Genomic DNA, 18800 nt, shown 5'->3' on the forward strand with positions numbered 1-18800 from the left:
GCCTCCCAAGTAGCTGGGACTACAGGCGCCCGCCACAACGCCCGGCTATTTTTTGGTTGCAGCCGTCATTGTTGTTTGGCAGGCCCAGGCTGGATTCAAACCCGCCAGCTCAGGTGTATGTGGCTGGTGCTTTAGCCACTTGAGCCACAGGTGCCAAGCCAGCAATTCTATATTTTAACAGCTAGTTTGGAAATGCTGGAGACAGTCATGTTTATATCTTACAGATGGGGCACCGAAGCCTAAGAAGGAGATGAATGGCTGAGGCCAGAATATTCTAACAGAATATTCTCCACAGATCACAGCCAGAAAATGTCTCAGACTAAATGAATCCCTATGTTGTCCTGTTATTTCCATAGCTCAGGCAGTCTGGGGCCCAAAGAGGGTGTATACCACGCCCATTTTTATACAAGCATTCATTCCATGGACTGGGGGACAAGGCAGCAGGGGCGAGGGTAGGATGTCACCTGAACAGAAGCAGCACAGCCTGTGGAAAGGTCTGGAAATTGTTATTTCGGTTGATCTGTGTGCCATCCTGAAGAGCTACCTTGCCAAACATCTGTGGGAACACAGAGATTCAGTGGGGTGAACCATGTCCCTCCACATTCTCACCCACTTCACACCTTCTAATACCTAAGGGATGCTCATGACCCTGACATTATGAGCTGGTCACTGCTGATACCTTTTTTCAGATGTGTCTGCTGAGCCAGGGTCATCTGGCTTGTTTGTTTTTCTATCCACCATCTCTGCTTTGGAAGGACATACCTACCCAATCCCACCTAGCATTGAGTGCCTAAGGGAGGCACTTTAGGGTCCCCACTTGCCTGCATGCCAATGACTGCATAGATGAAGAATATCATCGCGATGAGAAGAGCCACATAGGGCAAGGCCTGTAAGGGTGTGTAAGGAGGATAGATGCTTAGGTCCAGGTAGATAACTATAAGCCCCTAATGCACTGCTCTCCCTGGTCTGGGTCTGTTGGGAGATGTAATCCATTCTCAAATTGCCCAGGACTATCATGTCTACCAAATGTGGACACAAAATTAAATAGAATACAGTAAGGTCCATGAGGCCAGAGGCATGATAGGAATTGAGAGCCCAGAAAAGAGAAAAATGGAAATGGAAATTTGAAAATGGGTATAGCATGTTGGGAGATGTAGTTCTGGGGGTACTAAAAGGGAAGGCTGAAAAGTGTGAGATAAGGGCAAGGTTTGGTCAAACAAATGGGGTGGGGGATTACCTGGAAGGACTTGATGAATGTCCAGAGCAATGTGCGGATCCCTTCACCCTTACTGAGAAGCTTGACCAGTCGCATGACTCGGAAGAGGCGAAAGAAGGTAATAGAAATGCGAGAACTGTCCTCAGAGCTCTGGGGTTGGGGGTGTAGTAGGGATACTTAGTTCACATTTCCCCCAACCACCTCCCTGACTTGCTTCTTGGCCCTCCCATCTCCCAAATCCCTCATCACTCAGGCCCCTGGGTGGTCAGTGGGCATTTCTAAGGACTCTTGGGAAAAAAGCAAGGGTGCAAAAAGAAGCAGAGATTCCTTGTTGTATGTTGAAGCCTACCTCACCAAGGTGGCCACCATTCTGGAGGGAGATACAGCCACGACAGTGGTGATAGAGGAGATAATGCAATCACAGGCCCAAATGAACAAGGGGAGAAATGGAGCATATATAGGAGATGATGATAGAGTCATCATACCAGGGACATCAGCTCAAGGAAGAGAGAGGAGAGGGTAACAGAGGTGAAGGAGGAGAGACATTGATTGGGGCCAATGGAGGAAATGATGGAGCCAGTGGAGTCGTGGAGATGATGGAGATGAGAGAACCGACAGAGGAGCCAATGAAGAAGCCAGTGATGAAATATGGAGCCAGCAGCATTGTCAGTTGAGGTGATAGAACCATGTAGTACCAATGGAGATGATGGAGTCAACGGTAGAGTCAGTGGTGACGACAGAGCCACGACAGAGCCAGTGTCAGAGATGATGGAGTTGGTGGAGAAAATGGAGCCATTGAAGTAGTTGGAAATGATGGAGCCAAAGCAGGAGTCAGTGGAGATGGTGGAGCCAATGGAGGGGGATGTAGAAATAATGAAAGAGATAACAGAAATAATAGGAGAGGCACTTTAGGAGATGGAGCCAGTGGATAGGTTGCAAAAAGGAATGAGGAAGGTGGTAGAGGGGAACTTTAGCTAAGCCCAACAGGGACTCAGAAGAGCTAGAGCTATATAATAAGGAGCATTGACTCTGTAGGAGTGGGGAGGACGTGAGTGGGAGCCCTGGGATAGAGGTGCGGGAAAGGGTGTAGGGGGAGAGTGAGTTAGCAGAGAGGTCAGTCCTCACATTGACTTCAGTGACGGCAATGTCCACTACGCTGCCCACCACAATCAGAGCGTCAAATGTGTTCCAGGCATCAGCAAAGTAATGCTGCAGGCAGGAGGAAAGCAGTGCCCTGTCTTTTCCAAATTAGCAAGCCAGGGTAAAGGGCTGGTAGTGGTAGGGGCTTTGGGGTAGGCAAGGCCTGGCTTGGACCCCACAATGGGCCTGCACCCAGATCCCTCTCATAGCCTAGTCTCATGATTCCCTAGTTGCTGCTCCTCTGGGAGCTCTTCAATGTTCTTTGTTCCTAAGGATGTCACCTATTGGTCTAGGGCTGGGGGGGCACCTTGGGTTTGAAAGCGATGATTTTGAGCACCATCTCAATAGTGAAGAGGCCAGTGAAGACCATGTTGAGGATGTCCATGGCATAGTTGAAGGGAGCCGTCTGTTCATAATGCTGGGGAGAATGAGAAGGGGACAGAGCCTGAGGCAGAGACTCTCACCCACAACCAACTACTCCCTGGCCTGGGTTGGGGTGAGTCTGGGGATGTTTTAGCACTATGGGTTGGTCAAATCTCTTTGCACTGTCTACCTCCCATTACGGATATGGGAAAATCCAATTGCTGATTCCTAGCTTTTCTTACAGCTAGGCAAGGCCAGTTCAGACTGAGACATAAACATACGTATCCTGCTGCTGGTTGGCAGCTTCTGTGAAAAATATTTTCTTTCCCATAAAAGGCTCAAATGAGGAGAGGTTCCTGGTGCAACTCTCTCTCCTTTTTTTTTTTTTTTTTTTTTTTTTTTTTGCCTTCAATGTGATTTTGATGTCTGGAGCTGTGGCAGCCATCTTGTGATTATGAAGCAACAATCATGGGAATGAAAGTTAACTTGCTAAAAATAGTCAAGTAGAAAGACAGACAGAGCCTGGGTCCCTGATGAGCAATCAGTAAACAGCCTATTTTTGCCTTTTTCATTATGTGGGGTAATTACCATAGTTCACTCATTCCCAGGATGCAATGTTTTTATATTTTAGAATCTCTCAAATTGGTGTGGATTTTATAATCAATGGTAAATCACAATGGCCACCAGCCACTTTTTTCACATTCTCACATCTCTGAAATTAGGATGCAATTTACAGTTATTAAATTTGAAGAAACATGGCAAATGTTTTTATAGCTTAAGTCTCTGTCATTTGAGGGTTTTGTTACTGGCAGCCTCAAAGTTTTTCTAATGGTTCCTAAGAGATCCTGTAGTGAGAAGAGGGTCAGGTGTCTGGCAGGGTTTGGGGGGGCACTCAGACCTGCATGGCTAGGGCCACGGTGTTGAGCAGGATGAGCAGGAACATGAGATACTCAAAGGCAGCAGAGTTCACAGTGGCCCATACGTGATACTGATGCGGGTTTTTGGGGATGTAGCGACGCAGTGGCTGGGCCTTCAGGGCATACTCCACACACTGGCGCTGTGTACCGATGCAGGGCATGAGTTAGCAGTGGAATCCTGCAGCAAGGAGGGGGGGGCAGGATGGGGGCGGAAGGGGCGGAGTTTGGTCATGGGGAGGGGGTCAGGGATCAGAGTTCACCTGGTTCTTGTCCAGCTCACAGTTTTGGTACTCCTGCTCTCCCTGGGCACGGAAGGTGATGATGACAAAGCCCACAAATATGTTCATCATGAAGAATGCGATGATGATGATGTAGACAATGAAGAACACTGAGATCTCCACGTGATAATTATAGATGGGGCCCTCGTCCTCTGCATTTGCATCAATGGCCTTGTATAGCAACCTGTGGGAGACAGTGGTGGGTGGAGGTAGGGACAAACGAAGGGGTATTCCAGTCCTTCTCAGACCTGCCCCCACTTCACTTATCACAGACACCCTGGAATCTCCTGCCTGGCATCCCAAAGACCCCTAAATCTCCTGACCTAATCACCTGGGATCTCCACACATACTCCAAGGGCTCCTCACCAGGCCCTCAAAGAATCCCAAATCTCCTGTCCCATTCCTTCAGAGATCCAGAGACCCCCTTACAGCTCTCCAGAGAATCCCCATCCAGGCCTTCTAAGACTCTGAAATCCCAAGTTCCCACAGACCTCCAAATCCCCTTCTCCAACCACCTGGAGACCCATATGCAGCTCCCCAGAACTCCCCCATAAGTTTCCAAAGATCTTTAAATTCCTCATTCCAGGCTCGGCGCCTATAGCTCAACCGGCTAAGGCGCCAGCCACGTACACCTAAGGTGGCGGGTTCGAATCCCCAGCCTGGACCCGCCAAACAACAATGACGGCTGCAACCAAAAAATAGCCGGGCGTTGTGGCGGGCGCCTGTGGTCCCAGCTACTTGGGAGGCGGAGGCAGGAGACTCGCTTGAGCCCAGGAGTTGGAGGTTGCTGTGAGCTGTAATGCCACGGCACTCTACCCAGGGGGACAGCTTGAGGCTCTGTCTCAAAAAAAATAAAAAAAATTCCTCATTCCATCAGCTTGAATCCCCTGTTCCATACCCCTAGAGCTCTTTAGCTAGTACCTCCACGACCTGCGCAGCTCTTTAGAAATCTCTGACTCCCCATTCCATCTCCTCAGAGATCTTTCTCAGTCCCCCCAAATCTCTGGACTTCCATCTAGTCCCTCAGAGACCTCTACTCAATTCTTGGAGACCGATCACCTGAGTCCCCAAAGAACCCCCAGCCAGATTCTGGGAACCCCCCCTTCCACCAGTCTCTAGAAAACCGCATCCAGTCTTGAGAAGATTTCATCACATTCCTAGGGTACAATCTCACCCACTGCCAGGAGATCCTAACCAAACCCCCTTGTGACCCCTGTCAAGTCCCGCCATCCCCGGACCCCTGCCCCTCACGCAGGCCAGCCTTCAAAGGTGGAGACAGTGAACAGGGCCATCATGGCTGAAAGGACGTTGTCAAAGTTGAAATCGCTGTTGACCCAGAGCCGCTCCCGGACCAGGGGTCGTGACACATCTCCATCGGGGTAGATAAGAAAGGAGCCCCTGTGGATGTTGCAAACAGGCTCAGTGGGTGAGGGGAGGTGGGAAGCTGGGGAAAGGGGCTTGGGGGCTCTAGCATGGAGGTAGCAGGGCACAGGGATGGAGCTAGATAGGCTGGGTTCAAATCCTGCCCCTTCAATTCCTGGTGGGGTGATCTGGTATATTTATCCTCTTTGTGCTTTGGTTCCCCCACCCCTATGCAATAAAGATATTTATAACAGAATCTATTTCCTGGCTTGTCATACGGATTAAATAAGTCAATAAATGAGACTAGTATCTGGCACATAGTCGGCACCATATCTTCATCATCACCATTATCATTGTCACCATTGCCAGCCAGGAAAAAGTAATACTAATAATAGTCAACATTTATTAGCACTAATTATATGCCAGGTGCTGTGCTAGCTTCCATGTAGTGAGTTTACATTGTGCTTGTACATAGCACGTATTCCAAGTACTAACTCATTTACTCCTCACAGCAACCTTGTGAGATAGGTAGGCATTGTTTATCCCCATTTTTCAATGGAATAAAATGGGACATGGTAAGGTTAAGAAATGTACCCAAGTCTCACATGGTGGATTTGAGCTAGGAGTGTCTAACTTCATAGCCCATACTTTAAACTACTACATTTTGCAGACTCAGGGAGGACGCCAGGGACTTGGAGGTGGGCATGGGGATTGCTGGGGGTCTGGAATGGAATGTGGAGAGGGGCTTGGGGAAGGTATTGGGAGGCTTCTGGAGTCTTGTTGAGATCTGAGGGCCTCTGCAGTTCTTGGGAGAGTTCTAGGGGTATATCTTGGAGCTTTGATGAGATCTAGGGGCTCTACAGCCTTTGGGAGTGGTCCTGAGTTCCATGGAGGGCAGAATCTCAGGTACTCACTTGCATTCTTGTGGCGTGTGTTTGGCCTCATCAGTGCAACTGTAGAATTTCCCCTGTAGGGAGGACATCTGTCAAACAAGTTCACTCTTCACTCCCTCGCCCCCCACCTGGGCTTTCCTCTAGTGCAGCGGTTCTCAACCTGTGGGTTGCGACCCACAGAAACTATATTAAAGGGCTGTGGCATTAGGAAGGTTGAGAACTACTGCTTTAGTGTTTCCCTCACCTTGAAGAGCTGCACACCAATGCAGGCAAACATGAACTGCAGGAGCGTGGTGACAATCATGATGTTCCCGATGGTCCGGATGGCCACAAACACACACTGCACCACATGCTGTGGGTACCCATGCATATGGCTAATAGACGTTTCAGGCCACAGTGGCCACCAAGCAAGGATTCCAGTCATGGATGTGGCTCAGGTACTTGGGCCAGGGACATGTGGTCATGGGTTAGGATGTGTGGTTAGGGATGTATAGTCAAGAGGCAGTGATACGGATCAGGGATATGTGGGCATCAACCAGGAATAAGGGTTTGCCAGGCAATGATATGTCAGGGACCAGGATCAGAGAAATGTGGCCACTGGTAAGGAACATATGGTCACTTCTAAGGAACACCGGTCAGGCCACATGGCCAGTGTTCAGGGACATGTGTTTACACATCAGGTCCAGGCTGTGTGGTCATGCATCAGGGCAAATGGTCAGTTTCATCAATGATTCTGGTCCCAGAGGCAGGGCAGGGGCTGTGCCCTGTGGTTTTGGGAGGAGTAGGGTTACCTTGAGTCCCTTGGCCCTGTTGATGGCTCGGAGGGGCCGCAGTACTCGGAGTACTCGCAGAATCTTCACCACTGAGATGGCGCTGGAGCTGGGGAGGGTGCAGTCCTCAGGTGCTGGCCTGGGTTGGGCTCTGATTGTGGGAAGAATGGGGTAGATGGGTGGGAGGTTCACTTACTGGATGCCAAAGGAGATTAAGGACACGCTGACCACCAGCAGATCCAACAGATTGAACCAGCTACGGCAGAAGGAGCCACGGTGCAGGAAGGCCCCGAACACTGTCATCTGGGGACAGAAGGGCATCAGGCTAGACTTCAGACCCAGAGATGGTGGGATGGGGAGGGGATGGGGACGAGAGACGTGGGTTGCAGGGATGTGCTGAGGCAACTAAGGGTATGGTTGGGGGCCCATTAGTCACCTTTAGTAGAATCTCCACAGTGAAAATGGAGGTGAAGGCATAATCGAAGTACCCCAGAATCTGGGGGTGAGAAAGAGGGGAGTCACTGAGTCATGACTGAGGGGGATTCTAGGTGTATATATGTACCTCTCTATGTAAGTTTTGATGTCCTTACTTTCCTCCCTCCTCACCATCATCAAGGCTTGGCCATCAGAAAGACTAGGGCTCAAATCTGGACTCTTCTTCCATCAAGCTATCCAGCTACATGGACACTCTTGGACTATTTAATCTTTCTTTTTTTTTTTTTTTTTTTTTTTTTGAGACAGAGCCTCAAGCTGTTGCCCTGGGCAGAGTGCTATGGCATCACAGCTCACAGCAACCTCCAACTCCTGGGCTCAAGCGAGTCTTCTGCCTCAGCCTCCCAAGTAGCTGGGACCACAGGCGCCTGCCACAGCGCCCGGCTATTTTTTGGTTGCAGCCGTTGTTGTTTGGCGGGTCCGGGCTGGGGATTCGAACCCGCCACCTTAGGTGTACGTGGCTGGCGCCTTAGCCGGTTGAGCTATAGGCGCCGAGCCTATTTAATCTTTCTGAGCATACTTTCCTCCTCAGTCAGATGCTGGTCTCCCCTGGCCCTCTGCACACACAGTAAGGGCTGACACTGCAGTCATTGCCAATGCTGATCCTTCCTCTCTGCCCACCCAGGGCTCTACTCCCTGTCTCCACCCTGCCCCAGCTTGTGCCATCAGAATGTCCCTGGGAGCATCCACCCCTCAGCTCCTAGCTCCCAGTCAAAGGCTCACGTGGTTTCGGAAGGAGTGGGCCCGGATAGGGTCCTCAGCAGCCAGGGACACACTACTGAGGATGATGAACACCAGGATAAGATTGGTGAAGATGTGATGGTGGATGAGGGTGTGGCAGGCCTTCCTCAACCTGTGGAGAGGGGTGGCTTAAGTCAGCACCCAGAACCACAGAACTGACTGAAGAGAACCCAAGAGACACAGCTCTGCTGCCCCATGACGCCCACCTGCACCAGCCCCTCCTGCCTGCTGCTGCCCAGGGCACTCACGGGTTGGTCTGGCTGAGGCAGAAGAAGGCACTGCCCTCAGGGATGGGCACTACCTTCTCCTTGGGTACAACTTCCTGCAGGAGTTCCACTCGCCCTGCACCCCCTTCTTCCTCTTCCTCTTCCTCCTCCTCCTCTTCTTCCTCCTCCATGCCTGACACTAGCCAACGGGTAAAAGAGAAAAGCAATTGACAAGATCGATGTAAAGCACTAGAATAGTGCTTGTCACATGGCAAATTCTTCCCACTTCCCTGCTAAAATGTCGGCTACTCAGGAAAGGTGTTTTAGTCTTTTTTTTTTTTTTTTAATTGCTGTGTCCCTGTCACTTAGAACAGGGCCTGGGCCACAGTAGGAGCTTAGTAATTGTGTGTTGAATGAATGTTGTACATACACACTATTTTGTAATGAAGGCTTTGAGAAGTTCTATAGTAAAACAAAACATGTTTCTTATCTTTAACATCAGTATTCCCAAATGTTGCTGGCCATACGTTAAGCCTGTTATTTTCAGGATGATCTTGGAAAAGGCTGCTCCCTAGATAGGTGGGTCTCAGGTGGCAGGAGCTGTCTGCTTGAGGTCTGTCACCCGGGTCCCATACCTCCTCCACCTAGCCCTGCCCACTTGCCTGCTGCTTCACTCCTTGCACCCTCCTCTTCTTCTTTCTCCCCACCAGGCACCTGGGGACAGGAAGATGGGGATAATCAGTGGTAGGGGAGGCACCAGGGGGTGGACACAGGAAAGGCACAGAAGGGATGCAATAATGAGGAAACGAATAGGCAGAGGATAGAAGTTAAAGACACATGCACAGACAGGTATGGGTAAGAGTGGGAGGTGTGGACAGTACCTAGGCTTCTAACTCACCAGCACTCCATTCTCCTGTGGGACATCCTTCTCACTGCTCTTCTCCCTGTGTGAGGACAGACGAGGTGACTACTGCAGATTGCAGCAGATGGGCCAGGCTGGGGGTGTCTGCAGTCAGAACAGACCTTTCTTGGGTCCCGGAGAACTTCTCTGCTTCTACCTTTGCCCTCACAGTCTGTCCTCACAGCAGCTAGAAGGAGCCTGCTTAATCTTGTCTGGCACATTCTTCTTTTGCTCACAATTCTCTCCTGGCTCTCGAACTCAGAAAACCACAGCCCTGGCTTGCTGCCTATAGCTCAGTGAGTAGGGCACTAGTCACATACACTGAGGCTGGAGAGTTCGAGCCCAGCCCGGGTCTGCTAAACAACAATGACAATTGCAACCAAAAAAAAAAAAAACCAAAATTGCCAGGTGTTGTGGCAGGCACCTGTAGTCCCAGATACTCAAGAGGTTGAGGCAAGACAATCGTGTAAGCCCAAGAGTTTGAGGTTGCTGTGAGTTGTGATGCCATGGCACTCTACTGATGGCAACATAGTGAGACTCTGTCTCAAAAAACAAAAACAAACAAACAAACAGACAGACAAAACCACAGCCCTCACCCTGGCCCAGAACACCCTCAATCTGGCTCCCTGTACCCCCCTCCATTTTCCCTTACCCTCTACCACTTTCCTTCTCACTCATTCCATTCCAGCCTCACTGCTGTTTTTTTGAAAGTGCCAAGAACATTACCACCTCAGGACCTCTGCATTTGCTGCTCCCTTGCCTTTAATAATCTTCCCTCAGATATTTGCATGGCTCACTCCCTCACTTTATTCATGCCTCTCTTGTCAAATATCTCCTTCTCATAAGAATCTTTCCTTGGGTCGGTGCCTGTGGCTCAAGTGGCTAAGGCGCCAGCCACATACACCTAAGGTGGCGGGTTCGAATCCAGCCTGGGCTCACCAAACAACAATGATGGCTACAACAAAAAAATAGCCAGGCATTGTGGAGGGCGCCTGTGGTCCCAGCTACTTGGGAGGCTGAGGCAGGAGACTCGCTTGGGCCCAGGAGTTGGAGGTTGCTGTGAACTGTGATGCCACGGCACTCTACCCAGGGGGACAGCTTGAGGCTCTGTCTCAAAAAAAAAAAAAAAAAAAAGAACCTTTCCTTGACTACCCTAACCAAAATAGCAATCTTCATTTCTCGCTACCCTTTCATTCTGCTTTCTTTTCCTTCATTATATATTATTAACATGTATTCAAGCTATATTATATATTCATCTTTTTGTGTTTTGCTTGCCTTCCTCAACTAGAATGTAAGTTCCTTGAAGGCAAGGACTCTGTCTGCCTTGGCCCCTGCTGTCTCCTTAGTGTCTAAATAGGACCTGGCACAAAATAGGTGAATAGAAGCATGCTGAATGAATGAGGACTGGAGGGTTGTATTTGACTGGAGGTGGAGATCACCAGGGTGACTGGAGGCATTGCTGGTGGTGTGGGAGGTGAGGGGATTCCCAGTCAGGGATCCCAGAGAGATACTATTTTGGGGATGGAGCCAGACCTCACCTGCCCTTGTCCTTGGCAGTGCCTGCATCTCCACTGGCCAAGTTGTCCACAGCAATGGCAAGAAACACGTTCAACAGGATGTCTGGGATGAGTTTAGGTGGCAAAAGATGGAGAGCCAGCCTGCCTGTGGACCACCTGGGTCTCTCTACCCACCTCCCACCTCACTATCATCCAATCTCTCAAGGGACCAAGGATACAGTTGCCACAGATGAAGAGTATGATGAAATAGATGCACACCAGCATCCCTGGGAAGAAGGGGCCACCATAGGCCATGATACCATCATACATAACCACATTCCAGTCTTCTCCTGTCAGGATCTGGGAGTGGGAGTCACCCTGAATCTCTTGGAGCCCCCTCCTACTCCAGGGTCCCCCTGACCCACCCACCCCAGGGTTTCCAGGCCCCACCTGAAAGACAGTGAGGAGGGCCTGGGGGAAGGTGTCAAAGGTGCTTCGCTTGGTGTGGGTCTGGTCAAAGTTGAACTTCCCCCCAAACAGCTGCATGCCGAGCAGGGAGAAGATAATGATAAAGAGGAAGAGGAGAAGCAGCAAAGATGCGATGGATTTCATTGAATTGAGCAGTGATGCCACCAGATTGCTCAGAGATGCCCAGTGTCTGCAGCAGAGATGAGAGGGGCAGGGTTGATGCCCTGTCCACTGGAGAGTCAGGATCCAGGGCAGCGCTCCAGCTTGGGATGCACAAGGGCAGGCTGGGTTCACATAGGTTTTGGTGTCAGGGTTAGATGTGATGTTGAAGTTGGTTGAGATGAGAGTAAGAACTGGGGGAAAGTTGAGGGTGAGGTTAGGGTGTCGTTAGGAGTGTAATGGGAGATGAGATCAGGATGGATGTTTAGAATGGAAGGTGGTAAAACTAGAACAGAGTTCCAGGTAGACTGGGCTGGGGTTGGGGTGGGGCTCTGGTGTATTTGGGTTTAGAGATGAAATCTGGGGACATGATTGGGGTTGGGATGGAATTGGAGCTGCACTTGGAGATAGGGTGATGGCTGGGGTAAGGAATAGTGGGGGCTGTGTTTGAGGACAAAGGATGGTTTTATAGTTGGCAGTGAGTGATGGGATGGTGCTGAGAGTTGGGGACAAGGTGGTAGATGGGGTTTGGGCTTAGGAATGGTGTTGGGGTTGTAAATGGGCTTGTGGATGACATATGTTTAGGGGTTGGAGTTACACATGGTGTTGTGGTTGGGGGTTGCGGATGGGGTTTGGGTTGGCGATGAGCATGGAGTTGAGCTCAGAGATAGGTTTGGAGGTAATGTTAGAGCAGGAGTGGAGGTTGAGGAAGGGAATGAAAATGTAGTAGACATTCTTTCAAATGGGCTCTAATCTCTAGTAAGACAGGAACTTGTGTTTGCTTAGATTCCTTGTGTTTCCCTAGGGCCTGGCATGCAGTAGCCACTCAATGGATGTCTGCTAAATGGTGATGCTGATGAAGTTATCATTGGAGCTGGGAGGGGGCTGTTGGGCTATGTATGGGGCCCCAGTCTTCCTCTCGACACATACCTGGTGACTTTAAAAATCCTGAGGAGGCGCACACATCGAAGCACTGAGATACCCAGGGGTTGCATGGCGCCTACCTCCACCAAAGTGGTCTCTAGAATGCCCCCACAGACCACGAAGCAGTCAAAGCGGTTGAAGAAGGAGGAGACATAGGTAGAGGGTCCCAGACCGTACAACTTGAGAAGCATCTCTACCGTGAACAGGCAGAGCAACACTTTGTTGGCATACTCTGTGGGGAGAGGAGAGGAGTATGGGGCTAACCAGTTTCTAAGGTGACATGAGGGAGTTAGAGGCCTTGGGTGATCTGGGGTAGCTGGGATCAGGCCAGGTGCCAGCTGGGGGTGGGGTTAGGGTTAGGGATTGTGGTAAATTTGTAGGTCACTGTTTAAGTGAGATTGTGATGGGCGGGCCTGGAGCTTGGGCACAGTCAGGTAGGGGCTAGAGCCAGCTGTTGTGAGTCCAGGAAAACTGATTCACAGGTTGAGTTGGATTCTAGGATTGAGTTGGAACTAGGGCTGGTTGGGCCATTGGGACTAGAAGTGCGCTCAGTACTCAGGTTAGGGTTGAGATTATGATGAATAATAAATAGTAAGAGCTAACACTTATAAAGTGGTAGCTTTATGTGGGCCATGCACTGTGTTTAGCACTTTTCACTTTAACTCATTTAATCCTCTTAACCACCCCATGAAGTAGATACTACTTTCATTTCCACTGTGTAGGTGAGGAGAACTTGTCCAGACAGTGTGGTATTAAGAGCCTGGATTCTGGAGCCAGGCTGCCTGGGCTTTTTTTTTTTTTTTTTTTTTTTTTGAGATAGAGCCTCCAGCTGTCCCCCTGGGTAGAGTGCCGTGGCATCACAGCTCACAGCAACCTCCAACTCCTGGGCTCAAGCGAGTCTCCTGCCTTTGCCTCCCAAGTAGCTGGGACCACAGGCGCCCTCCACAACGCCTGGCTATTTTTTTGTTGTAGCCATCATTGTTGTTTGGTGAGCCCAGGCTGGATTCGAACCTGCCACCTTAGGTGTATGTGGCTGATGCCTTAGCCACTTGAGCCACAGGCACTGAGCCCTGCCTGGGTTTTAATTCTGGCTATGCCAATCACTAGCTGAGTTCTGGGATTATTCACTTAAGTCTTCAGTGCCTTGGCACTCAGTGCTCTGTGCATTAGTATGTGATTCACACACGGCTGTGGTGAAGAGATTGAGAAAGTGCTGAGAATAGAGCTTAATGCACACAGCAGGTGCTACATAAGTGTGAGCTAAAAAGTGGGATGAGACAGGCTAAGGGTTTTGCAATGATATAGGTGGGCAGTGTGTGTGGGGCTGAGACATCCCAGAAACTCAGGATTTGAGCTTCTGGAGAAGAGGGAATAGGAGCTGGGGGTGCACCTTGGGTTTGGGTGAGCCATACAGGCTGCCCGTGGTGCTCAGAGGCGATGGTCAGAGTGTTGAGGAAGACGAGCAGCAGCACAGCCCAGTAGCAGGCATTGGACTTCACTGCCCGACGGCAGCGTGCCCGAAGGCCCCGGTTGGCTCGGCGGAGGCGGCGGCTAGGGGGAAGGGGAGTCTCCTGGTTGAGCTCATCCACCTAAGCTTGCCCTGAGGGGCTCAGGTGGGGGAGCCCAGAGGTTGTGGAGGGCTTAGAGGCGGGGGTCTTAAAGTCACAGGTTGAAGGAGTCACACAACTTTCCCAACTCACCAGAACCTGGTTTTCATGATCTTGTTTCTGGAAAAGAGGGATGGGAGGTGGGCGTCATAAGTGGCAGAAAGGGAGTTACTGGCTGGGGCTGGAGGTGAAGAGTTGAGGCTAAAGTAAGGACTGGGGTTAGGGTCTGGACTGGGTTCTGGGCCTCACAGGCATCGTGTACAGCTGGCCACAGCCCCTTCTTCCTCTTCCTCATCACCTGGAGTCTCTGCCATGGAACCAGTGTCACTGGCTGGGAGGCTGGCTGTGGAAAGGGTGGGGATAGAAGTCAGGATCTGAAGACTTCAGGGGCCCCACTTGGCTTTCACTTCTGTCTACCTCACCCCGCCCCTGATCCTTCCCCTATTGCAGCCTGACTGGACTCCCACCATGGCTGCTGGTGGAGTGTGTGGAGCGAGTAGAGTGGCTGAACCAACGCAGACGCCCACGCTTCCTATTGGTCAGCTCAGCCAGCTGTGGCCCTGTAGAGAGAGAGGACAATTGGGGAGGACAGCCCAGAGGCAGAGTGAGAGGCATGTCTATGGTAGAGGTGCTATGTGGGGTCTTTGTATCTGAGGCTGGATCTTGGTTCTCTGTCCTAAGCCATAACTGGTGGCTGGACCTGGATTTGTTACAGGTTGGGGTAGGGTCTCACGGGGGTCAGATCACATCAAAGGCCTGCAGGAAATGGGCCAGATTTGAATTGCCTACGATGGCCAGCCCTGCCCTCTTCAGCCATAGAACCAAGGTTGCCATCTTCTGTGGGGTCCTCAATGTCCAGATCCTCAGCCTGTGTGATCCAGTCCAGGTATCCCCGCAGGTCCTCCTCCAACTGCTGCTTCTCCCGAAGCTTCTGAAAGTCCCCTCTAGCTTTTGCTTTCTCCCTTTCCTTGGAGAACTCTCTGAGGGAGGAGGATAGAGGGCTAGCTGGTGGAACCAGCCTGGTACCCTTGCTTTCACCATTCTAGCCACACTAGCCTCCTATTTGTTCTTTGAACATGCTAAGCACATTCTAGTCTCAGAGCCTTTTCAGTAGCTGTTCCCTTTGCTTGGAATGCTCTTCCCTCAGCCCCTCTCCCTTATCTATTTCACCTTTTTACTGAAATAACATTTTCTCAATTGCAAGATCTCCCCATTTTATCTTTCCTTCCTTTCAATAGCACACATTCCACATAAAAGACTACATACACATGTGTGTGTATATATAAAACACATGTATGTTGCTATTGTCTGTTTCTCCCCCTCCCATGTTCCTCCCCATCCCTCCCCAGGATGGCAGGGATTTTTGCCTTGTTTCAATCCTATAACAATGCCTATTATGGTACTCATGATTGATGGAATGAAAGCATATTACAGATGAGTTTTGAAGGAAGCCTAGGAGTTTACCTGACACACAAAAAGGGGACAGGAGTTTTGGGGAGGGAAGAGGCAAGCGTTTAGGCTTCTCACCCACTCAGGACGCCAAGCACAAGGTTGAGGACGAAGAAGGAACCAAAAATGACGAGGCTTACGAAGTACACCCAGGGCAGCTCGTACCCCATGGCATCCTGCATCTGGGGAGAGAGAAGGGTATGCACTCCTCAGAGTGGGCAGACACTTCCACCTCTGAGTCTGGGAAGAAGGGCAGGTGCAGCCTCCCAGCTGTGTGCCAGCGTCCACCTCACCCAGTAGAGCACGTCGGTCCAGCCTTCCATGGTGACGCACTGGAAGACAGTGAGCATGGCGAAGAAGAAGTTGTCAAAGTTGGTGATGCCGCCGTTGGGCCCCGGCCAGCGTCCGCGGCACTCTGTCTGGTTCATAGTACACGCACGCCCGGATCCCGATGACGCACAAGGCGACGGGTCCTCCTCCGCTTCCACGTCTGCGGGAAGACAGGAGCTCAGGGCTTGGAAGCAAGCCCACCCACATTCACTGCTACCCTGGAGCCTCGCCTACCTAGGAAGTTCGACTCAGGGTCCTAGATTTTTTTTCAAGGCACCCCCTAGCCCTTCCTCTAGGGCTAAACCCAGCAAGGTCCATATTCTGAACCCGTAAGAAGCTGAGTTCCACCAACTCGATCTGGGGAGTGGGACTGTAAATCCTGGGTCTGACTCTTGTAAATAAACAGTGAGGCATGAGCCTGACGGAGGAGTCTTGTGAACTTGGGAGAGTCCTTTGAAGAAAGAGTGGAGGGCGGTGCCTGTGGGTAAGGGGTAGGGCACTGGCCCCATATGCCGAAAGTGGCAGGTTCAAGGCCAGCCCCCGCCAAAAACTGCAAAAAAAAAAAAAAAAAAACCTAATGAAAAGAGAGTGGAGGTAAATCTTGAGCTGGGGTTGGGATGAAGGGCCTGAATCAATGGCGTAAATAATGGAGGATGGAGTGTTAAGTCTTTTAGGTGCGGTCTTGTGATACGGGTGGGACCTGTTAGCAAGGGGCTGTTGTCTGGGATTTAGGGTAGAGTCCTAGAATGTAGGGGTGGGACTTGGTCATCTAGGGGTGGAGCCTAAACCCAAGGGCAGAGTCCTGTGAACTTAAGTGCATTTCTTTGAGAACAGGAGAGGCTTGAAGCCAGCAGAGGTCGTGTGTCTGGCCCAGGAGGGGCGGGATGGCTGACCAGATCCCAGGAAGTAGCACGTCTTGTGCATGCGTCCGAGGAACAGCTCGAGTCCGATGATGGCGTAAATGATGATGACGAAGAGCACAAGCAGTGCGATGTGCAGAAGAGGTACCAGCGCCTTCATGATGGAATTGAGCACTATGTGCAGGCCTGCAGGGAAAAGGGGCGGGAGGAATAGGGGCGGGGCCAGCTCAGCCCAGCCCCACCCTCTCAATCTCAAGCCCCGGGCTGTGCCACTCACTGGGGACCCCAGAGACCAGCCTCAGTGGCCGCAGCACCCGAAACGCCCTCAATGCTTTCACATCGAAGCCTCCCGGCTTGCCCCCGGTATGCGGGGCATCGCCGGGCCGTCCAGGTCCCTGCTCCAGTAGCACGCTGAACAGCCTGATTGTGGAACGGGAGGCAGGGAGGTGGGAATTAGATCTTGAGACACCTCCCACCGCCCCGCCACCCTTCCCTTCTCCTCAGAAAAGGACAAGTTTCTGTAACTTAAAATGCAAGTGGATTTTAAAGATGTTAATATTCTTTATTCTAGCTGTCGAAGGGGAGAGGTCTGAAGTAGTCGCTTCCCTAAGTCCAGAATTCAGTAGGCCTGGGGTAGGAAGGCAAAGCAGGGTAGGGTTCCCCGCGCAGTTGCACACCCAACCACAACGATGATGAAATCGAGTAGGTTCCAGCCATTGCGAATATAGGCACTGGGATGGAGCACCAGCCCATAGGCCACAATCTTGAGCACCGTCTCCACAGTGAAAATCACCAAGAATACATACTCCACTTGTTCCTGGGGGCGGGGCAGAAAGTCCGGGAGTTATCTGAGGGTGGGGTTTGGCAGGGGTAGGAGGAGGTGGGAGGAAGGGATAGCATTGCAGGGACCAAGGGTGGGGCTGAGCAGCGATGGGCTATTTGGGTCAGAGAGAGGTGGGGTCTGGCTGGAAGCCATGAGGTATAGCTGTATGGGGGTTGTATCTGGTTGGGGATCACCTTACCAGGTTGTGGTTGGCAGTGTTGGAGTCGTCCTCAGGGAAGGGGATGTAGACCCCCAAAGCCACGCAGTTGGCAAAAATGGTCAGCAGGATGAGGATGTCGAAGGGCCTCAGGTGGACACAGTCAAGGACTCAGGCAGGCAGAATGGCCTCAAAACTCCCACATTCCCTTGGGGACCTCCCCATCCAATGCTGGCCCTTGAATCCAAGGTGACAGGTCCTGACATTCTCAGCCTCTTCAGCCTCTTCCCTGACCAATGCCTTAACTTTAATCCCCTGGACACCCTAAGCACCCCCAATTCTTGCAGTGATTCAGTCCTTAACTTTTGAGCCCTTGGTGACTTTTGGCTTTCAGAACTCCCCCTCAAATCCAGTTCCTGACCCTTGATCTCTGGTGACCTCAGCCCTCCTCCATTCTAGTCCTGACTCAATCCTGACTCTCAATACCCTAATTAATTTAACCTGAGCCCTGCCCCTGGCCTTTTAGGATGCTTCCACTCCACGATGCTGATGCAGGACCGACGTAGAGGATTGGCCAGGGTAAGGCAGAAGAGTGCCCGGGGAGACCGCTGGGCACTGGCTATTGCCACTGTCTTGTGCTTGCTGTGCTGGGTTCTTCGCCTTGGGGTCCCTAGGCCTGAAGCTCCATTGCTTTCACCCTCCATAGCTGGAGGCCCAGGGCACAGCCCCCATTCAGGACCAGGGCCTGCTCCATTGGCTGGACTGGGCTCTGGCGTGGTGTCTGTGTGGAGAAATCAAGTCAAGGAGGGACAGATGTTGGAGAAATCATGGCTGCCTCCCACTTACTGCCATCCCTCTCTTTGAAGGAAGGAGAGACGAGCATGCAAAATTAGGGAGAGTGGGGGAGTATCTAGGTTAAGGATTGGGGGTAAAAGTTGGTGTTGGAATTAAGACTGGGGGTGGAATGAGAGTTTATAGGGGAGTAAGCATGAGATTACATTTCCAAGCAAAGTAGAGTTTGGTGTTAGACTTGGGGATAGGGTTTAAATTGCCATGGGGTGGGCAAATTTAAGGTTAAATTTGAGTGGTGGATTTGGGGTTTGGGCGGAGTTGGGTTTAAATATAGGTAGAAGTGGAGTGTAGTTGAGATTTGATTTGGGATTAGGACTGGGTATTTAAGTGAGTTGGGGTTAGAATTGGGATCAATGGCTCGGCGCCTATAGCTCAATCAGCTAAGGCGCCAGCCAC

General features: G+C 51.1%; 1 protein-coding gene across 4 annotated transcripts in view; it reads right to left on the reverse strand.

Annotated features, from left to right (window-relative positions):
* The window catches only part of CACNA1F (calcium voltage-gated channel subunit alpha1 F), a 25634-nt gene that overhangs the window by 5517 nt on the left and 1317 nt on the right, over positions 1–18800 (reverse strand). Inside the window, exons 2-35 of one of the 4 annotated variants that reach the window (XM_003799664.1) lie at positions 18084–18333; positions 17595–17700; positions 17250–17389; positions 16850–16992; positions 16606–16758; positions 15676–15872; positions 15461–15564; positions 14756–14913; positions 14401–14493; positions 14183–14276; positions 14027–14053; positions 13717–13877; positions 12333–12558; positions 11226–11433; positions 11015–11135; positions 10818–10899; positions 9277–9322; positions 9041–9092; positions 8421–8571; positions 8155–8284; positions 7376–7435; positions 7136–7242; positions 6961–7048; positions 6414–6521; positions 6191–6243; positions 5166–5312; positions 3897–4098; positions 3618–3776; positions 2664–2774; positions 2342–2425; positions 1566–1586; positions 1238–1366; positions 822–887; positions 465–556 (exon numbers count right to left, since the gene is read on the reverse strand). In XM_003799664.1, the coding sequence (XP_003799712.1) occupies positions 465–556; positions 822–887; positions 1238–1366; positions 1566–1586; positions 2342–2425; positions 2664–2774; positions 3618–3776; positions 3897–4098; positions 5166–5312; positions 6191–6243; positions 6414–6521; positions 6961–7048; positions 7136–7242; positions 7376–7435; positions 8155–8284; positions 8421–8571; positions 9041–9092; positions 9277–9322; positions 10818–10899; positions 11015–11135; positions 11226–11433; positions 12333–12558; positions 13717–13877; positions 14027–14053; positions 14183–14276; positions 14401–14493; positions 14756–14913; positions 15461–15564; positions 15676–15872; positions 16606–16758; positions 16850–16992; positions 17250–17389; positions 17595–17700; positions 18084–18333 (4069 nt within the window). Of the gene's footprint in view, positions 1–464; positions 557–821; positions 888–1237; positions 1367–1565; positions 1587–2341; positions 2426–2663; positions 2775–3617; positions 3777–3896; positions 4099–5165; positions 5313–6190; positions 6244–6413; positions 6522–6960; positions 7049–7135; positions 7243–7375; positions 7436–8154; positions 8285–8420; positions 8578–9040; positions 9093–9276; positions 9323–10817; positions 10900–11014; positions 11136–11225; positions 11434–12332; positions 12559–13716; positions 13878–14026; positions 14054–14182; positions 14277–14400; positions 14494–14722; positions 14914–15460; positions 15565–15675; positions 15873–16605; positions 16759–16849; positions 16993–17249; positions 17390–17594; positions 17701–18083; positions 18334–18800 lie in introns of all 4 variants that reach the window. The other 3 variants (XM_003799663.1, XM_012811274.1, XM_012811273.1) reach the window with 3 other exon arrangements.

The sequence above is a fragment of the Otolemur garnettii genome, unplaced genomic scaffold (genome assembly GCF_000181295.1).
Source record: "Otolemur garnettii isolate 467f Iridium unplaced genomic scaffold, OtoGar3 scaffold00153, whole genome shotgun sequence".
Classification (NCBI taxonomy): domain Eukaryota; kingdom Metazoa; phylum Chordata; class Mammalia; order Primates; family Galagidae; genus Otolemur; species Otolemur garnettii.